The sequence below is a fragment of the Carassius auratus genome, chromosome 30 (assembly GCF_003368295.1).
Source record: "Carassius auratus strain Wakin chromosome 30, ASM336829v1, whole genome shotgun sequence".
Taxonomy (NCBI): domain Eukaryota; kingdom Metazoa; phylum Chordata; class Actinopteri; order Cypriniformes; family Cyprinidae; genus Carassius; species Carassius auratus.
In genome coordinates this window covers 27,192,896-27,213,295 of record NC_039272.1, presented here as the reverse complement: position 1 = coordinate 27,213,295, position 20,400 = coordinate 27,192,896, and the positions used below count along the sequence as shown (strand labels likewise).

Below are 20,400 nucleotides of genomic sequence, written 5' to 3'. Positions count from 1 at the left end.
TCAAACAATCTCAGTATTCAAAAACACACAGATACACACATTTTTCTGTTAAAATCATATAATCATAATTGCATACAAATATTTTAGGACTTAATATAGAAAACATTAACGTTATACACATGAACAGACTTCTGGTCTCCATATCTTGTTTACCCATTCTATTTCCTACATTATTTATTTTGTCCACTTTTAATACTAAACAATGCATAAATAATACAAGAAATTCTGCATTAACACAAGCTGAGTTGTCATGTGATCACAGAAGACCAGAGCAATTGTAAAAAAATTAAAATGTAATTAAACAACAAAAAAAAAGATTACTGTAAGATTTTCTTTTGCAAGTACGTAAAAGTAGCAAATATGAAATACGTATATGAAATAAATAAATAATTGCTTGACAGAATTAAGTGTTAAAATGCATTTGACATGCAATGTTTTATTTTGGCTCATGCACTAAACACAATATTGCATGTTTTGCAAAACTAAGTAACGTTTTATTGACATGCTAAAGTGTCACACATCAATTTGCGTCTACCTAAAGAATCACATTAGAATTAGAATTAGTCACACTAGAAATTTTAACTGTACATAGAGTAAATATCTACAAACATGTTATTTTGAGAGTGTAAAGACTTGAAACTATCTGTACTGAAGTATCTTTCTTTTATCCATGTCAGCGTTGGAGAAACTATTTGAATAGCAAAGACAGTGGCTACAATTTATTTGCATGGATTCAAAGTCTGTCTTTTATGCCAGCCTGTCTTAATTCATATTTCATTCAAATCTTGTGTGGAAATAGAATATAATAGCACATACTAACTAAGATGGCCACATGAAGTGTCAGTGATAAAAGAAAATAGTCATTTATTTGATGCCAAATATTTAAGGTTTGACTTTGGGTAGATTTTGCTTACTGGGAAGTTTAGGAATAGGATATGGATGGGAAGTAGTCAGGGCTGTGAAACGTAATTTAATAATAATTGTTAAACTGGTTTTTGTGTTGTTATAGAATATTTGATCAATTTTATTATATTCTTCTGTGGGCCTATAAAGCATGATTTGGATTTTAATAGCCTACAGTTGTAAAAATGTCCTTATGAAGGAAAAAAAGCCCCTGAAAATACATTCCAAAGGATAAATATTGTCCCTAATAATAAAGTTAAATGGACAATTCTCGCCAAAATGAAAATTATTTTATGATTTACTCACCCTCGTATTTTTCCATACCTGTATGACTTTCTCTCTTTGGCAAAACTCAAAATTAGACATTTCTTTTTGGGTGGACAATCCTTTTAATATCGGCCAATGCAGGTATGGTAGGTAACACACTAAATTCACAGAATATAGTTTGCCATAATCCCAGTGCTCACATACAGATCACATTAATATTTTCACTGAATCAGAGGTCAATGTAGCCATATACTGTATGGAAAAGTATTTTTGCCATTTAAATCAAGTTAAAGTCAATGAGGTGGTTCCTCACAATGGTCTTCTTCACATCGTCAAAAACATAGCGGATATTTTTAGTGTCGGTTGCACAGGTGAAATGTGAATAGATGTTTTTATGTGTGTCCGAGTTCTGCTCCTCATACATAGTCAAGATGAAGTTCATTGCTGCGTCTGCATTCTTTTTAGGGCCTGTGGAATGAGCAGATAACATAGATTACATAATTACAAAATAGTTCCATAGTAAGCAAAAAATACTTTAGCAGTGTTGGGCTAACTCACATTTATTTTTATGTGAATCTTTTGGTTGGGTGGACTTTTTGGAATGCATGGACAAAAATTATGAAAGAATATGAAACATGTTTTAAAACCTGTGGATTTGCGATGACATGTGGGTGAGGAAATTATCACATGATTTTCATTGTGTGGTGAAGTAAAATGTATTTCCTTTTCAGGAACTCGAGCTGCGTCGAAAACGCTTTGGGGAACGCGTTTAGCATGAGCCACTCTGAATATCATATCTAATCTGTTTTATTGACAGTGAGGAGTCACGTGCCGATTTGGGTTGATTTGGGAGGGGTCTGCAGGATACGCAGCATTTCAGAGATCTTTGATTTTTGTGTATTTATTTTGTCGGCGGAACAGATCGAGACGGATCTACGAATACGAGAAAGAAAAGGAAGAAAACAAAGCAATGCAAAAACATAAGGCAAAAGAAATGGGACCTTACAGGAACAAACTCACACCAAGCGCAAAACAGCGGTGTTTGGAGAAGCTCTCAGGCATCCAAAATATCGACCCATACGAGCTCCCTGCAGCGGCACAGAGACCTGGAGCATTTACCTCCATGCACACATATGGACATTGTGAATTATATAGTTTACGATGTAAGTCACCCTGCATTCACGCTGTTAATGGCTTTAATCTAAACAGGACATTTACATCTTGCAATCACACATTTAACTACCCTAGCTAACCCAGAACTGGTTTGTCCACTTTGCAGCCCCCAACACAAATACCTGGTACAGTATGTGTCACTGGGCTAAAATCAAATAATAACTAAACATACACAGCTTTAGCCTACATCAAAACATGTTGGAAACGTTTGTATACATTGAACATCTCGTTACAATCTAGTGTTTACGAAACAGTCGCAGTTAACTACTTTGTCATTTTGGTCAAGAAATGCATTCTAAATGCAATGTAATTACAATACACTAAAACACATGTGAATATACTTACTTTGGGCAGTACAACGCTGTTTTCATCACCTGCTGTAGATGGACCCAGCCACAGCAGAAAGCCTCGTAACTTTCCAAAGACTTGTGGCTTTTAAACTCCTGCATTGTGTAGTAACTTAAACCAAAAACAATATGATTCCCAATGTCCATATGTGTGCATGGAGGTAAATGGTCCAGGTCTCTGTGCTGCTGCAGGGAGCTCGTCTGGGTATATTTTGGATGCTTGAAAGCTTCTCCAAATACCACTGTTTTGCGCTTGGTGTAACCTAAAAAAAACTGTATTCCATTGTTCCTATGTTTTCCATATGTATCGTGAGAGGTACTGGAGCAGTTTTTAACGCAGCAGTAAATTCCAGCCATGGTAAAACAGTGCAGAATTGCGAGAACCTCCTCTACTACCAAGTTAACAACACATGTTGTTACATGTGTTGTTTAAACATGTAAACAAAGTTTTGCCGCCGGTATCCTGCTAACATGGCGGAGACTGTGATATCGAGGGAGGGGCTTTGTGCTATGACAACAACTCCTCATTCTCAATAGAAGAGCGACCAGGAAGCTATAAAGGCATGAGCCGCGAAGCTGGTGTCAGCCTCATGTATTTCAGCAAGCGCTCTGTGTGTGCATATCATTCTGTCTTGTCAGTATTATTCATTGTTGTTTGTCACTATTAGCTCCTCAAAGAGTAAGCAATAGTCAAAGAGCAAAGCTAAGACGAGACATCTGAAAGGCGAATCCAGATCACGTTTCAGATTGTGTGTTCATCACGAGTGGGGATACATGGTCTGTGCGCGGTCTGCCAGGGATTGAAGCACGCTGTTTCTGCTCTAGAGGGAGCCGAATGCCTGCACTGGTACAGGCCAGTGTGGACGCTTCGATCCCGGAGGACTCTTCTCGAGAGGGAGTCTTCGCCAGCGTTCCTCGCGTTCCCGTTTTCACCGAGGCGGAGCGATGCCTGCACTCGCTGGGTTCGCAGATAAGATCTGCTGGAGGGTATGGAGCGGTTCCTTCCCCCTCTGTGAACTCACAGCTGCAACTACTTATCTCCGAGGAGATATTGTTTGTGTGACTAAGCGGCTCGCGTGTTGCCGAGGCAACGCGTGTATTACATCAGTTTCAGTTTTAATGTGAATCTTACCAAAACCAGATCATCTTTACTCGTCTGATTGGTTAACTGCATTAATTCTGAGGAATTAAATTCAGTATTTATCTGACTATGAGATCTTAGATATGAATTATATCAACCAGGCAGACCGTGTTTACTTGTCTGATTGTTTGTTTGCATTAAATTCTGAGGAATATAATGACACTTATCTCACTCCGAGAAATTATACTGGAGGGGCTGCTGGGCGGGAGCATCGCTCTCAGTCTATCGTCAGAGCATTGCCGCCCACGCACCCCCACGTCAGGACCGGAGGCTGAAGCAACGCTCTGAACCAGGGTTTTTCCCACCCTAAGGCGGATCTGAGGGCCATACTTCAGGCTGGGAGGCACTCATCAGAGGGGTGTATGGGTCCTGCATACAGTAGGAAAAGGCTACCGTATTCAGTTTGGCTCTGCACCACCGATAATCAACGGGTTACCCCGACGACAGTCTGCCCCGAGCAGGCTCTGGTTATGGAACAGGAAGTGAAAACACTATCAGAGAAGGAGGCCATCGAGGTGGTCCCTCCTCAAGGCAGGGAGTCCGGGTTTTTCAGCCGGTATTTCATAATTTCAAAGAAGGATGGGGGTTGCATCCGATCATAGATCTACGGGTCTTAATTCGATCTGTTATGAGACTGAAGTTCAAAATGCTCACGATCACGCATGTTGTAGCTCAGATCAGGTCCGAGGACTGGTTTGTCAAAATAGATCTCAAAGATGCATACTTCCACATATCCATCCTTCCACAACACAGGAAGTTTCTGAGGTTCGCTTTTGGGGGCGAAGCTTACCAATATCAAGTGCTTCCCCTCGGCCTTGCACTCTGGCCCTGCACGTTCACAAAATGTGTAGGTAGATGCGGCTCTGGTCCCCCTGCGCATGCAGGGCATCCGCATTTTCAACTATATCGTCGATTGGATGATTTTAGCTCAGTCAGAGCATATTGCGGCTTGGCATTGAGATGTCATTCTCGCACATATGGGGAAGCTTGGTTTGAGACTGAATGCCAAGAAGAGTGTACTTTCTCAAGTTCAGAGAACCACCTTTCTAGGCATAGTATGGGATTCGACCACGATGCAGGCACGATTGTCCCCTGCTAGTATTGAGTTGATCCTCATCCCAGTCAAGAGAGTAAAAGGCCAGTCACTCACTGTCAAACAATTTCAGAGATTGTTGGGTCTGATGGCAGCTGTGTCCAACGTGATACCTCTTGGCCTGCTGTACATGAGACCCCTACAGTGGTGGCTCAAGACCAAGGGATTCTCCCAGAGGGGCAATCCACTTCGGACTATCAAGGTCACGTGGCACTTCCTCTGTGCCTTTGACATGTGGAAGAAACCTTGGTTCTTGAATCAGGGCCCGGTGCTGGGAGCTCCTTGTCTCCATGTAATACTAGCAATGGATGCATCCCTCACTGGTTGGGGTGCGATCATGAGTGGCCACCCTGCCCGTGGTCTGTGGAGCTGTCGCCATCTGACATAGCATATTGATTGTCTAGAAATGCTAGCAGTTTATCGTGCACTGAAGCACTTCCTCCCAGACCTAAGGGGTCACCATGTGTTGGTGCACACCGACAACACATCAGTGGTCTCTTACATCAACCACCATGGAGGTCTGTGTTTGTGTCCCTTGTAAAAGCTGTCGCACCAGATCCTTGTGTGGTCCCAGAGCAAACTCCTCTCATTAAGAGCAGTATATATTCCTGGGAAACTAAATGTGGGAGCAGACACACTGTTGAGGCAGGGGTCAAGGCCTGGGGAATGGAAGACATGGGGAGTTTTTGGCAGAGCTCAAGTAGACCTCTTTGTGACTCAAGAGACATCACAATGTTCCCTTTGGTTTTCTCTAGTTCATCCAGCTCCTCTGGGACTGGACGCTATGGTACAGACCTGGCCGAGGCTTTGTCTGTACGCCTTTCCCCCTATTGCTCTGCTCCTGGGAGTTCTGGTGAGAGTACGCCGGGACGGGGTCCATCTGTTATTAGTAGCTCCGTTCTGGCCGGGCCAAGTATGGTTTGCAGATCTGGCCTCGTTTCTCGATGGCTCTCCATGGGAGATAACGATCAGGACAGTCCTACTCTCACAGGCACAGGGCACGATAATTCACCCTCACCTGGAGTTGTGAAAGCTGTGGGTGTGGCCCCTAAGGGGGCACAACTAATAGCATCCGGTCTCTCAACGGAGGTTGTTGAGACCCTCTTCCAATCCAGGGATCCCTCAATGAGGAAACTGTATGCCCTGAGGTGGAAACTCTTCACCTCATGGTGCTGAGACCGCCAGCTAGACCCAGCAAACTGCCCAGTTGGTACAGTTCTGGAGTTCCTACAGGCCAGGCTCTCTGCAGGGTTGACCCACTCCACGCTGAAGGTTTACGTAGTGGCCATTGCCTACCATGCCCTTCTCGATGGTCAGTCTTTGGGAAGACACCCCTTAGTTACACGTTTCCTCTGCATTATGCTGAGTCTGAGACCTCCAGTACGGTCCCGTATTCCCCCGTGGGACTTGGTTGTGGTGTTAGAGGCTTTGTGCAAACCTCCATTTGAGCCCATTCAAGATATTTCAGACAGACATCTGACTCTTAAAGCCGCCTTTCTGTTGGCCATTACCTCTCTGAGGAGAGTAGGACGCTTGCAGTGGCCCCTACCTATCTTGATTTTTCAGTTCCTGAAGAGGAACGTCTCTAGGTTACGTATGTAACCCTAGTTCCTCTAGGGAAAGGCTCATGCCTTTATAGCTTCCTGGGCGCTTACGTCACCCTGCCCGTGATGTCACGCTCTTCTATGAGACAGATTAGATATGATATGATATTCAGAGTCGCACACAGCGTCTCGTTCCCTCGAGAAACTTACATACTACATACGTAACCTAGAGACGATTTATTATAATATCTCAAATTTATTCATGGCTTTAAAATAGCTTCCCCAACACAGCACTTATCTTTTGTGCAATAATTGACATGTATTAATATTTGTTAATCAATAAACAGCATAAAATAAAATCAGTCTGAGAGTTTGTCTTTTTCATACATTATCACTGTCTCACTCTACTAATTGTTTAATTTTTTAACATTTTTATACCTAAACCGAGATAAATCTGCCAGTTTGGTAAGACAAATTATCATTAAAAAAAACAAGATATCTATGAAAGCCTTATGCTGTGCTGCGTCTCATGTAAATGTTTGTTGTTTCAATGAAAAACAAGATAAAAATGCATAAGCTGTGGTTTTGGCACTCCAACCTCTGTATTGTGGAAAATAGTCTACAAGGTGTGACTTTGAGATCTTCTCCTTCAGGATATCTGTTTTATTGAGGAAGAGGATGATAGAGGACTCCTGAAACCAGGGGTAGGAGATGATTGTCTTAAAAAGTGCCTTACTCTCCTCCATGCGGTTCTGGGGAGGTATAAAATCACATCAACAGAATTTAATCATCTACGATGTAATGATGCAAAATCTCAATAACCCAGAAAAGCTACTAAGAAAATGTAGGGAAGTGTCTAACCTCATTTGCACACTCATACAGGACCTGGTCGTACTCACTCAGAGCCACCAGAAAAATGATGGAAGTAACATTTTCAAAACAATGGATCCACTTCCGTCTTTCTGACTTTTGGCCTCCAACATCGACCATTCTACAAAAACAAGAGGTTTTGAATTATAAAATGGGTCACAGTCCGTTATCCTTCTTCACACCACCATATAATTATAGAGTTACCTGAATATGACTGTCTGGAGGTCAAAGATGTACTCAATGATGCCTGTGGTTGGAATTCTGACTCTCAAAATATCCTGAACAGTTGGCAAGTAACAGGATGCAGATATTCTGTCAAATTCATCAAGGTAACTAGTAAACAAAACAATAAGAAGAAAGAGAATAATAAAAAGAAGAAGAAATAAATAAAACACACTTTGAGAAACCATGTAGATTACTATTGCACAGTGACAGTATAATATATATACACACATACACACACACAAACACACACACGTTTGTTTTTGTGAAAAGTGGGGACATTCCATAGGCGTAATGGTTTTTATAATGTAGAAACTGTATATTCTATCGCCCTTCACCAACCCTACCCCTAACCCTAACCCTCACAGGAAACTTTGTGCATTTTTACTTTCTCAAAAAACCTCATTCTGTATGATTTATAAGCGTTTTGAAAAATGGGGGCATGGGTCACCCTCTCCTTGTAATACCTGTGTAATACCCATGTCATTATACAAAGTTGTGTCCTGATATGTCACAAAAACATGCCCACTGCTGTTCAAATTTTTTTGGATCAGTAAGATTTGTAATGTTTTTTAAAGATTTTTCTTATTAATTAATTTTAAAAAATTAATTAATTTATTATTATTATTATTATTATTATATATATAATTGCAATATAAAAACATTCTAACATGCTGATTTACAATCAATGTTGGAAACAGTTGTGCTGCTTAATATTTTTTGGAACATGTGATACTTTTCAGGATTCTGTAATTAGTTTAAAAAAGCACACCATTTGTTCAAAATATTAATTTCATGTTACAATATACACTACTATTCAAATGTCCAGGGTCAGTAAATTCTTGCTTTCTTTTTTTTTTCATGATATTATTACTTTTATTCAACAAGGATGTGATAAATGGATACAAAAAGTGATAGTTAAGACTTATATTGTTGGAAAAGGTTTCTATTTTGAATAAATGCTGTTCTTTTTAACTTTTTATTTATCAAAGAAAAAAGTATCACGTTTCAAAAAATTATTAGCACAACAGTTTCCACACTGATAATAAATCAGCATATTAGAATAATATACTGTGACACTGAAGACTGGAGCAACGGCTGATGAAAATTCAGTGCTGCATCACAGAAATAGAAAGTAAAGTAAATGAAAATGGAAAGTGATATTAGAAATTGCAATAAAGTTTCACAATATTTTACAACAGAGGCTAGGGACACAGAGGTAAGCGAGTGTGGTATAGTTCAGTAATGTGAACAGTAGACCAGACAACAAGGGAGTGTGGAGAGCGAGCAGATAAAGGGGAGCTTGACGAGCTGCAGCAGGTGCGGGAGATTAGAACTGATTGGTAATTGGTGATTGTGACTGTGATTGAGAACTGAGACTGAGGTGTGAGCTGGGGAGGATTCTGGGACATGGAGTCCAGAGCTGGTGAATGGGGCTCTCTGACATATATAAATGCAAACACTTGCATGTATTTAACATCTTTGCAAATGTATTAAAAATAAAAGATTTGTCAGAGTAGAAGTAAAGTATAGTGCAGCAAAACTTAGAGATAGCCTTAATGAAAACCCAGTCCAGAGCATTCAGATCCTTATACTGGGTAGAAGGTTCACCTTCCAACAGGACAATGACTAAGCACATAGCAAAAGTAGCTTATAGACAACTCTGTGAATGTCCTTCAGTGGCCCAGTCAGAGCCTGAGACTGAAACATAGTATATGAGCGGAGCGCAGAGTGGAGCGGTGTGATTTTGACTGGAGTCAGGAAGGGATTTTTTAAAAGTTGGAGTGCTGTGGTTTTCCCTTGTTCCACCACGAGTACAATTCATGCCAACGGCCTGTAATATAACTGCATATTTAGCAACAATGAATTGTTAAACCTATTTAGCTATAACTTGATACAGATGAATCACTCAAATCAGAAGGTTGTAATGACGGAAATAGCCGAAAGGGAAGTTATAGGCCAGTTCTCAAGGAATTTGTCTATTCCTTTTACTAAATATTTTTTGGTGAATGCATGATTTAAACAGGTACAGCACATTCACATGCAATCGATTTAACAATAATGATTTTTTTTTTTTTTTTTTTTGCACACATTGGCCTAAGCCACTTTGAAACACTCCTGTTATTTTATTTTTATATTTTAATTTTAATATAGGCTACGTTATGAACATAACATTTCAAACATACTGAAATACTATAACCACGGAGCAAAGGTGGAGCGCTGTTTCTGGTATCAGTGAACGTGGAGTGGAACGGGAGCTTGAAAAGTTGAACCCAGAGCGGAGCTGGAGTGGAGTGATTATTAAATGCTCGGAACGCATATGGGGAATTGTTGACACTCCACTTCGCTCCGCTCACATACTCTGGATTGAACCCAGTCAAATTTTTTAAATAAACCTGAAAATGTGCATCTGCCCCCATCCAACCTGACAAAGCATGAGAGGAGAAGTGGCAAGGAAAAGAATGGCAGGTAATTGTCATATAATGATGTGAAATGTTTGTCGCATCATACACAAAAAGACTTGAGGCTGTTAAGGTTCTTCAGTTAAATATTTAGTTAAGGGTATTAATACTTACGTAATGTACGTATTTCAGTTTTTTTTATTTTTAACACATTCACAAGGTTGTGCCAGTTCTGTTTTTGCTTTGTCATTATGGTGAATGGCGTGTAGATTGATGTGTAAAAAAAGTAATTTAAAGCCGTTTAACATAAGGCTACTTCATAAAAAAATGTGGGGAAAAAAATGAAGGAGAATGAATACTTTCACAAGGCACTATATACAGTCAGGTCCATAAATATTGGGACATCGACACAATTCTAATCTTTTTGGCTCTATACAGCACCACAATGGATTTGAAATGAAACGAACAAGATGTGCTTTAACTGCAGACTTTCAGCTTTAATTTGAGGGTATTTACATCCAAACCAGGTGAACGGTGTAGGAATTACAACAGTTTGTATATGTACATCCCACTTTTTAAGGGACCAAAAGTAATGGGACAGATTAACAATCATAAATCAAACTTTCATTTTTTAATACTTGGTTGCAAATCCTTTGCAGTCAATTACAGCCTGAAGTCTGGAGATCAATTAGACATCAGCGTACGCTGGGTTTCATCCCTGGTGATGCTCTGCCAGGCCTCTTCTGCAACTGTCTTCAGTTCCTGCTTGTTCTTGGGGCATTTTCCCTTCAGTTTTGTCTTCAGCAAGTGAAATGCATGCTCAATCGGATTTAGGTCAGGTGATTGACTTGGCCATTGCATAACATTCCACTTCTTTCCCTTAAAAATCTCTTTTTTAAGCCTGAATTTTGCAGAGCATTCCTCACGAGATGTTCCATGCATTTTGCCTTACAGCCACCTACTTTCCAGAGCGAACAGACAAAGATAGCATTTGTATTAACCCTACTGTCAGGGAGAGCAGCGCTTTGGGGAATGGAGGTGTGGGAGAACGGACACAACTGCTGCACCTCGTTCCATGCATTCTCCGAAGAAATGAAGAGAGTTTTCGATCGTGCAGTGGCGGGTAAGGAGGCGGCCAGATTACTCGCTGAACTGCGACAGGGGGAAGGATCTGTGGCAGACTTTTCCATTTGGTTCCTTACCCTGGCCGCAGAGTGCCATTGGAACAAGGAAGCACAGTCGGATATGTTCCTGCATTGGGCTGGCTGACCGTGTTCATAAGGAGATTTATGCCATTGACTTACCAGAGACGCTGAACGGACTGATAGAACTCATTCTTCGTCTGAATCGCGTGACCAGGTTGACGCGCTCCAGCCGTCCACAGCCCAGCACAGAGGACCACCAGCCCAGTGGTGCGAGCGCGGTCAGCCCCGCATTCGAACACGAGCCCATGCAGGTGGGGAGAGCTCGGCTTTCCCGGGAGGAGAGGGAGAGGCGGAGATCCCAGGGACTTTGTCTATACTGTGGCCGGGCGGGCCACTTCATCCACTCCTGTCCGGTAAAAGAGCAGGCCCGGTAGTAAGTATGAGGCTACTATCGGGTGGGATCTCCGCCGAGAAGACCTCATCACCACCATCGACCCTCCTCCCCGTAAGACTAAGATGGCAGACGTCGATACACTGCACCATCGCACTCCTGGTTTCGGGAGCGGAGGGTAATTTCATGGACATCAAACTGGCTATTAAACTTCAGATCCCCATCACTCTTCCCCAGATTACTCATTCCACTGAAAGTATCACCCTCATCACCTCTGGCAATCACACAGAAATCATCTCATTTCTACTCATGGACTCACCACTTGCACCAGTGGTTTTGGGACACCCGTGGCTTTCCAAATACAACCCCCCGGGTCGACTGGTGCACTGACACTATTTCCACATGGAGTAACCACTGTAATGAATCCTGTTTAGTGTCTGCCTGTCCCTCTGTGTCTGGTTCTGTGTTTCAGAGTAAGGCAGAGGATTTGTCTGACGTGCCCGCGGAGTACCTCGACCTGAAGCAGGTGTTCAGTAAGTCCTGTGCTGCTTCTCTCCCTCCGCATCATTCCTATGACTGTGCGATAGATCTACTGCCAGGTAAAACTCCGCATAGGGGCAAACTTTACTCTCTTTCTCTTCCCGAGAGGGAGGCCATGGAGAAATATATTTCTGATTTTCTGGCCTCTGGGTTCATCCAGCCTTCCTCTTCTCCTGAGGGGGCGGGGTTCTTTTTCATTGGGAAGAAGGATGGTTCTCTGTGACCTTGCATTGACTACCGAGAGCTGAACAACATCACGTTAAAGAATTATTATCCTTTGCCGTTGATGTCTTCAGCTTTCGAGAGGTTGCAGGGAGCATCCATTTTCACGAAACTGGACTTACACAATGCATATCATTTGGTTCGCATCAGGAAGGGGGATGAATGGAAAACTGCTTTTAATGCCCTTCGGGCTTTCCAACAGCCGAGCAGTTTTCCAGGCACTCGTGAATGACGTGTTGGGAGACATGGTAGATCAATTCATATATGTTTACCTGGATGATATATAGATTTTTTCTTCGTCTCTCCAGGAACACGTTGAACACGTCAGACGGGTGCTCCAGAGACTGTTAGAGAATGTTTTTTTTTTTGTCAAGGCGGAGAAATGCTCATTTCATGCACAGTCTGTTCCCTTCCTAGGGTACATCATCTCTTCTGAGGGAGTGCGCATTGATCCTGACAAGGTTAAGGCTGTGGAAGATTGGCCAAATCCAGATTCCAGTAAGGCCCTACAGCGGTTTTTGGGGTTCGCCAATTTTTACCAGAGTTTCATTTACAACTTAAGCCAACTAGTTGCACCTCTGACTGCCTTGACTTCCCCCCGAATGACATTCAGGTGGTAGAACATTATCGAGGCAGTGTTCACCAACCTCAAAAGTCGCTTCGTTTTGGCTCCCATTCTTGCTACCCATGATCCCACATGTCAGTTCGTGGTGGAGGTCGACGCGTCAGAGGTGGGAGTAGGAGAAGTGCTTTCACAACGCGCTTCCTAAGACCACAAAATGCATCCCTACGTGTTTTTTTCTCATCGACTATCGCCTGCCGAACGTAATTATGACATTGGTAACAGAGAGTTGTTGGCAGTTAAGTTAGCGTTGGAGGAATGGCGTCATTGGCTAGAGGGTTCAGGGTTCCTTTATCGTTTGGACTGATCATAAGAATCTTGAATACATCAGATCGGCTAAGAGACTCAACTCCAGGCAGGCTCAGTGGGCTCTTTTTTTCGGACGTTTTGATTTTGTTCTCTCGTGCCGCCCGGGGTCCAAAACATCAAACCCGATTCTTTGCTCGTATTTTTGATCCATCTGAACGGCCGGTCACTCCCGAGTGTATTTCACCTGAGAAATTTGTCATCTCCACTCTGGTATGGGAGGTCAAATCAAATTCGATGGGGTCATTGCTCCAACATGGCTTGTCATCCAGGAGTCATCTTGTCATCCTAGTTTTCTAGTTAAGCAACGATTCTGGTGGCCATTAATGGCTCGCGACATTCACGATTTTGTTTTGGCTTGCTCAGTCTGTGCCACTGGTAAGACATCTAACCAACCCCTAGACAGGCTACTTCAACCGCTGCCTGTCCCTGGTCCCATATCACTCTAGATTTTGTCACCGCCCTCCCGCCCTCCAATGGCATGGCGGTTGTTTTAACCGTAGTGGACCGGTTCTCGAAGGTGGCACATTTCATCCCCTTGCCCAAATTACCTTCAGCCAAGGAGACAGCGGTCACAGTCTTAGATCATGTCTTTCGATGGACGTGGTCTCTGACAGGGGTTCCCAATTCGTATCCAAATTTTGGTAAGAATTTTGTAAGTTACTGGGGGCCACGGTCAGTCTGTCTTCGGGCTATCATCTCCAGAGTAATGGTCAGTCTGAACGAGCCAATCAGGACCTCGAGAGAATGTTGCGATGTTTGGTTGCCAAGAATCCGTCATCCTGGAGCCAACAGCTTTCCATGGTGGAGTACGCCCAAAATTCGTTACCAGTGTTATCCACTGGCCTCTCGCCATTTAAGTGTAGTTTAGGTTACCAGCTACCAATTTTTCAGAGTCTTGAATCCGAGGTTGCGGTCCCCTCCTCTCACGCATTCGTTCAGAGCTGTCGCCGTACTTGGACTAGATCCCGTGAAACTCTACTCCAAGCAGGGGGGCGCATAAAGGCCAAGGCCCATCACAACCGGTCAAAGCCTCCCGTTTACGTTGTGGGTCAAAGAGTGTGGCTTTCTACCAAGAATATTCCTCTCTGCTCCATGTCTAACAAGTTAGCTCCCAAATTCATTGGCCTGTTTCCTGTCACCAAGATTATTAGTCTGGTGACAGTCTGACTCAAACTCCCTCCTGCGTACAGGAGAATTCACCCCACCTTCCATGTGTCTAAAATCAAGCCCGTGTTTTATTCTCACATTAATCCACAAGCCCCGGTCCCAGAATTCACATTCAATAAAATGAGTTTACTTGCATCTTGCATCCTCCTGTTATTTCAGCACAACGCCTCACTTCTTTCTGGAACTCTTCCACAAATTATAATTATATAAATAACAAAATTATAGAAGGGGTAGTTTTTAATCAGCTGAACAAAAACTTAAACGCAAATGGATACTTTGACAATTTTCAATCTGGTTTCCGACAGCATCACAGCACAGAGACAGCGCTCAATAAGATTACATTCTTTATTAAATTCTGATTCTGGCAAAATAACAGTGCTGGTATTACTAGATCTCAGTGCTTCTACAGAGACTGGAAAACTGGGTCTAACTTTCTGGGATGGTACTCAAATGGTCATACTTAGATGGAAGAGGTTATTATTTGAGTATAGAAGAGCATAAGTCTAAGTTGACATCCGAGTCCCACAAGGCTCAATTCTTTCACCACTCTTGTTTAGCCTGTATATGCTCTCACTAAGTCAAATAATGAGAAAGAACCAAATTGCCTATCACAGCTACGCTGATGATACCCAGATTTACCTAGCCTTATCTCCAAATGACTACATCCCCATTGACTCCTTCTGCCAATGCATTGATGAAATTAACATTTGGATGTGCCAGAACTTTCTTCAGTTAAACAAGGAAAAAACTGAAGTCATTGCATTTGGAAACAAAATTAAAGTTCTCAAGGTTAATGCATACCTTGACTTTAGGGGTCAAACAACTAAAATTCTAGTCAGGAATCTTGGTGTGATTCTGGAGACAGACCTTAGTTTCAGTAGTCATGTCAAAGCAGTAACTAAATCAGCATACTATCATCTAAAAAACATTGAAAGAATTAGATGTTTTGTTTCCAGTCAAGACTTAGAGAAACTTGTTCATGCCTTTATCACCAGCAGGGTGGATTATTGTAATGGGCCCCTCACCGGCCTTCCCAAAAAGACCATTAGACAGCTGCAGCTCAACCAGAAAACGGCTGTCAGAATTCTGACTAGAACCAGAAAATCTGAGCATATCACACCAGTCCTCAGGTCCTTACATTGGCTTCCAGTCACATTTAGGATTGATTTTAAAGTACTTTTACGCATTTATAAATCACTCAATGACCTAGAACCAAAATACATTGCAGATATGCTCACTAAATATAAACCTAACAGCCCACTCAGATGATTAGGATCGAGTCAGTTAAAAATACCAAGGCCTAACACAAAACAAGTGGAATCTGCTTTTAGTAATTATGCTGCCTGCAGTTGGAATCAGCTTTTGTCATTGTGAAAAATGTAATCTTTAGTGCACTTACTATTTGGCCGAGTCTGATAACTGGAACTCTCTCCTGCGTTCAAAGCATTTCTGCAGACCTTGATCTTTCCACACACTCTTGATGGCTTCAGCATGTTTAGGCTCCAGTGACTGTACTGTTTCAGGCATCACACTGTTAAGCATTGCAGCATGTGTCTACAACACACATAGATAAGATTATAGTTATGAGGAGAGAGCTAAAATATTTAACATGTCTAATAAAACATATACTTTGTCTCAGAATTCCTGGTGCATACTTTGTTTTTTCCATCAACAAAAGAAATGTTTAGGTGCTCCATGGCTTGAAGAAGGCTGTGAATGGAAGAAAATATATTCTGGAACACCAGCTTGGCATAGGCCCTCCTCTCCTCCTCTGTATAGCCACTCCCATGAATGATTCTCATCTGCTTGATGAAAGTACTCTTCCCGCTCTCCCCTGTGCCTGTCAAAGGATATGGAACGATTTTGTTGTGAGATATCATGCATTACTATATGAAAAGTTTAATTTGAGAGGTCTTTCCATTACCAAAAATGAAAATAAGTTTATTGAAAATAAGTACCTTACTTAAACCTTACTCTCTTAAACCTTCTTTTAAAGCTTTATCTTTTTACAATCCAATACTACTCCTACTAGAGCTACGTATGAATTTGTCTCAAAAATCCTGAAGTTTGCATTATTGATTCAGATTCAGATTACATATTCAGATTTGGTATTGCATGAAATACAGCTTGGTCATTCCTCAAAACATCTTCCTTTTTTGTTACACAGAACAAAGTCTTTAACAAACATAAGGATGAATACATGACCCCATTGTCTTTTTTGGGTGAACTATTTCCTTCTAACTAATAATGTAAGTGTTCAAACTGGTAGACTGCAGACAGTCCTTCATCAACTGAAATTTTCATACAAGAATATGTCGGGAAAGTATCTATACACTCGTGCTTATTTTTAGAAACGCACAGAGACCTGACATAGACACCTAATATGGATTTCCTAATTTGCATGTTTGCTTTAGGATATGAACATTGTGATTGTGTGATCAGAATGGTCTGCCAGTAAGGTGTAAATGGTTTGAATATGATTTGTTTTAATATGAAACCATAGTTAAACAACTATATTTAGAAACTATAATTTAGTAAAACAGTCTATACAATAAGTTGTTTAATAACTTGTGAATTAGATTATTGTGATGAGTATTGGTTATTACTGACTAATGTTTTATTTTTGTGTCTCTCTTTGTGGTCCAGTCAACTTTATTTATATAGCTCTTTTAAAAGTACAGATTGTGTCAAAGCAGCTTTTCAGTATTAAAATAGGAAATAGTGTGTCAGTAATGCAAAAGGACAATAGTAAACAGGTCAAATTCTCAGTTAAAGTCTGTTCATCAATGATTCATTCATGTCATCGCCAAGCTCAGTTCAGTTCAAATAATATCTGTGCAATCAAGTCGATGATCATCAAAAGTGTAGTTTGCTTCAAAACTGAATAGTAGATAAATCCACACAGAACACCAAACTCAGTCTCTTGAGTTTGATAACACGTAACCAAATATGATGCCACATGCACCCATACAAAAATAATTTTGACATTACAGTGCTGGATGTCAATGATTACTGCCAACTATTACATGCCAGACAGGACTGACAATTGGGAGTTTTGCTAAAAGGGTGGAGATTTGTTATCATGGTTAAAATGAGGAAACACTGGATAATCTCAATCATCTGTTCTTCTATTAAACTGGCATGGACTCAGCCGATTAGAAACAAACTTAACCAAAAATATAATGTGAAATGCATAAGTACATATCAAGGAAAACATAAATTAACAAACACATAAATAACTGCTTATGTTTTATATGATGCAAGTGCACATATAGGACATGATGGAGCTGATCCTATGAGTAGATCCTACGCTAGGAATTCACACATTGTTCCTTTTTGCATTATATTTGCAAATATCTTGACATGCTTACTTGCATTTTAGTTTCATTAAAAACAGAAAATAATGCTGTGCTGTGTGAGAATGAAAGGCTTTCCATTGATATACTTTTGCATATATTTGCATGTGACCACTAACAGTCCGAGGAAACATGTCACCTAAACATTTGAAGTGTGAATTCTGTGAGCCTTATAATTAATGTATAAAAGGTTTAGTACATAACATCTGGCAATTTAATCGTTTTATATGGTGAACAACTTAATTACACTAACCACTACAAATTTTCTAAAATAAATCTACATACATAAAAAAAGAAAAGAAAAGTGCATACCTAAAAGCAAAAGTTTCAGTTGTCGGGATGAATCCTGCTTGTCCATCTTAAGCTGTCTCTCAATTTCTTTGTGAATCCTGATCCTTTCTTTGTCTTCACCCGACAAGCAGCAGTCCCCCATCCTGAACAGCTTAAAACTTCTCCAGTACTTTTTGCAGTTAACACATTCAACAAAGACTTACCAGTGTTAAAAACTCGTCTTAAATAAAGGCTATTGAAACACACCTACCTCAGGACTAACCTGATGTACTGTAATTTACAGGTACAGTTTCTTCCTTGTTCAATGGATGAGGTGGGTTGTGTCACATATGGCATTAGTTTCCTTTTTCCTCTAAACCAGTCTCAATTGCTCTCTATTAAAACCAACAGGAAAAATCATGAACATGGGAGGTGAAGAATGCCATTTTAAAATTGTAAATTGTGTAACATTCTCACGTTGGAACCCAACGTTTTAAAAGAATGTCTAATTCACGAGTTTTGGTACCCATTGACTTCCATTGTATCGACAAGCAAATAAGAAAGAAAGAACCAATCTTTTAAAATCTATCTTTTTATGTTCCACAGAAGAAAGAATGTTGTACAGGTTTGGCATGCCATGAGGGTAAGGGTATTTTCTTCTTGTGCACCTTGTCCAAGTCTGAAGATCATGTTGCATACAAGGAACTTGTTGTAGCATTACACCTCTTTCTCAAAATGACACTAAACAAAACTTGTTTGTTGACTGATTTTATAGGGTTTTTGGGCACTTTTCAGATGGTCAGACTGATCCCAAGTAAACGCCAGCTTAGCCAGCTTAAACAAGCTTAAACCAACTAAGATTAGCAACCTAGACTGGTTTAAGGGGGGGGGGGGGTTCAGCAGGGCAAAATCATGCAGAATTAAAATTTTAAGATCTTTTATCAAATTTGAAACTACCAGAGGCAGAGAAGATACTATAGCAGATGGTTATCCTCTAATGTGAATAGAGTACATGTCCTCATTAAATCATTTTATTCAATGAGCTTAAACCACTTGCTTGGCCAAGGACGTGCAAATGTTACCCAGACAAACAGCTTGCACATCCATATGTAACTAGATAGTAACTGTAACTAGACCGAAGCCAGTGCAGTCAGGAGCACTGTCTTTAGCGACAGAAACTTATGCTCTACTGACTGCAGGGGTGCGAAGGGCTACTCCTTCAAACGCAACAGGACTGTGGGGAGATCCCAATAAGGTACAAGGTGGAGTGCAGAGGATTCAGCCTCCTTGCACCCCTTAGGAACCTGATGACCAGGTTGTGCTTCCCTACAGGCTTGCCGTTCATTGCATCGTGATGCACGACAATAGCAGTGACATACACTTTGAGGTAGGAGGGAGACAGCCTTCGCTCCAACCCTTCTTGCAGAAAGGAGAGCAACAGGATCGGGTATCTACAAGGGTAACAATCGATGAACAGGTTTCACTTCAGTACAAAAGCATGTCTTGTAGAGAGCGATCTAGCTGAAATGATGGTGTTTACTACCCCTCAGACAGGGAGTAGAACAGCTGGCAGTGGGGTGTGTCTAGAAAGGCAAACAAAGGTCTACATGGTCTACCTGAACATCCCTGAAGTGTCTCCAAATGAGCTGGAATGCCTAGGGGTGGAGTCGCCATTCTCCCGGAAAGGTCAGGCTGGTGTTAGAGCTTGTCGGCTGCTCAGTTGAGATCGCCTGGAATGTCAAGGGCCCGAAGCAACCTCAGATGCATCTGAGTCCAAATGAGGAGATGGCAGGCGAGCTGTGACCGCCCTGGTGGTTGCAGTTGAAGCAGTGCAGTGTAAGCAATACTGCTAGCAACTCAAGTCAATTGATGTGCCACTGCAGTCGAGACCCTGTCCAGGTGCACGATGCTGCCTGCCCATTGCACATGGCCACCCAGCCTATGGCAGAGGTATCTGTTGAGACAAAAACATGCCTGGACACTTGCACTAGGGGAACTCCCACCCGAAGAAAGGCAAGGTCCAAACATGGCCTGAAAGTCTGGCGACAGGACGTTGTGAATGAGACCCGGTGAGTGCCGTGTTGCCATGTCCATCTCGGGACTCGGTCATAAAGCCAATAATGAAGCGGTCTCATTTGAAGCAATCCGAGTGGCGTGACCATGGCAGTGGATGCCATATGCAGTGGGGGCTGGTGAATAGGGGCGTTCGGGCTAATGAGTGTCTATGTAGGTACAAACACTTTTGAAAAACATGTGATTTGAGGCTAAGCTCTAATTGGTATTGGTACATTGATGCTAAAAGCAATGTACAGGAGAGCTTTTTTGAGTTTATTCCTCTGCGTTCAACTACAGCACTAAAAGAGCATCTTGCTGTCATCCTTACAGAGGGTGAGAAGAATAAACTCATCTCCCAAGC

At 41.5% G+C, this 20,400-nt stretch overlaps 1 protein-coding gene across 1 annotated transcript; it reads right to left on the bottom strand.

Moving 5' to 3' along the window:
• Nucleotides 1–406: 406 nt before the first annotated feature.
• Nucleotides 407–18,497, bottom strand: LOC113049839 (guanine nucleotide-binding protein subunit alpha-14-like). The gene is made up of 7 exons (XM_026212505.1): nt 18,027–18,497; nt 16,014–16,198; nt 15,758–15,912; nt 7,543–7,671; nt 7,330–7,459; nt 7,067–7,220; nt 407–1,638 (listed from the first exon to the last, which is right to left on the bottom strand). The coding sequence occupies exons 1-7, from the start codon at nt 18,145–18,147 to the stop codon at nt 1,448–1,450; spliced, it is 1,065 nt and encodes a 354-aa protein (XP_026068290.1). The 5' UTR covers nt 18,148–18,497; the 3' UTR covers nt 407–1,447.
• Nucleotides 18,498–20,400: the final 1,903 nt, after the last annotated feature.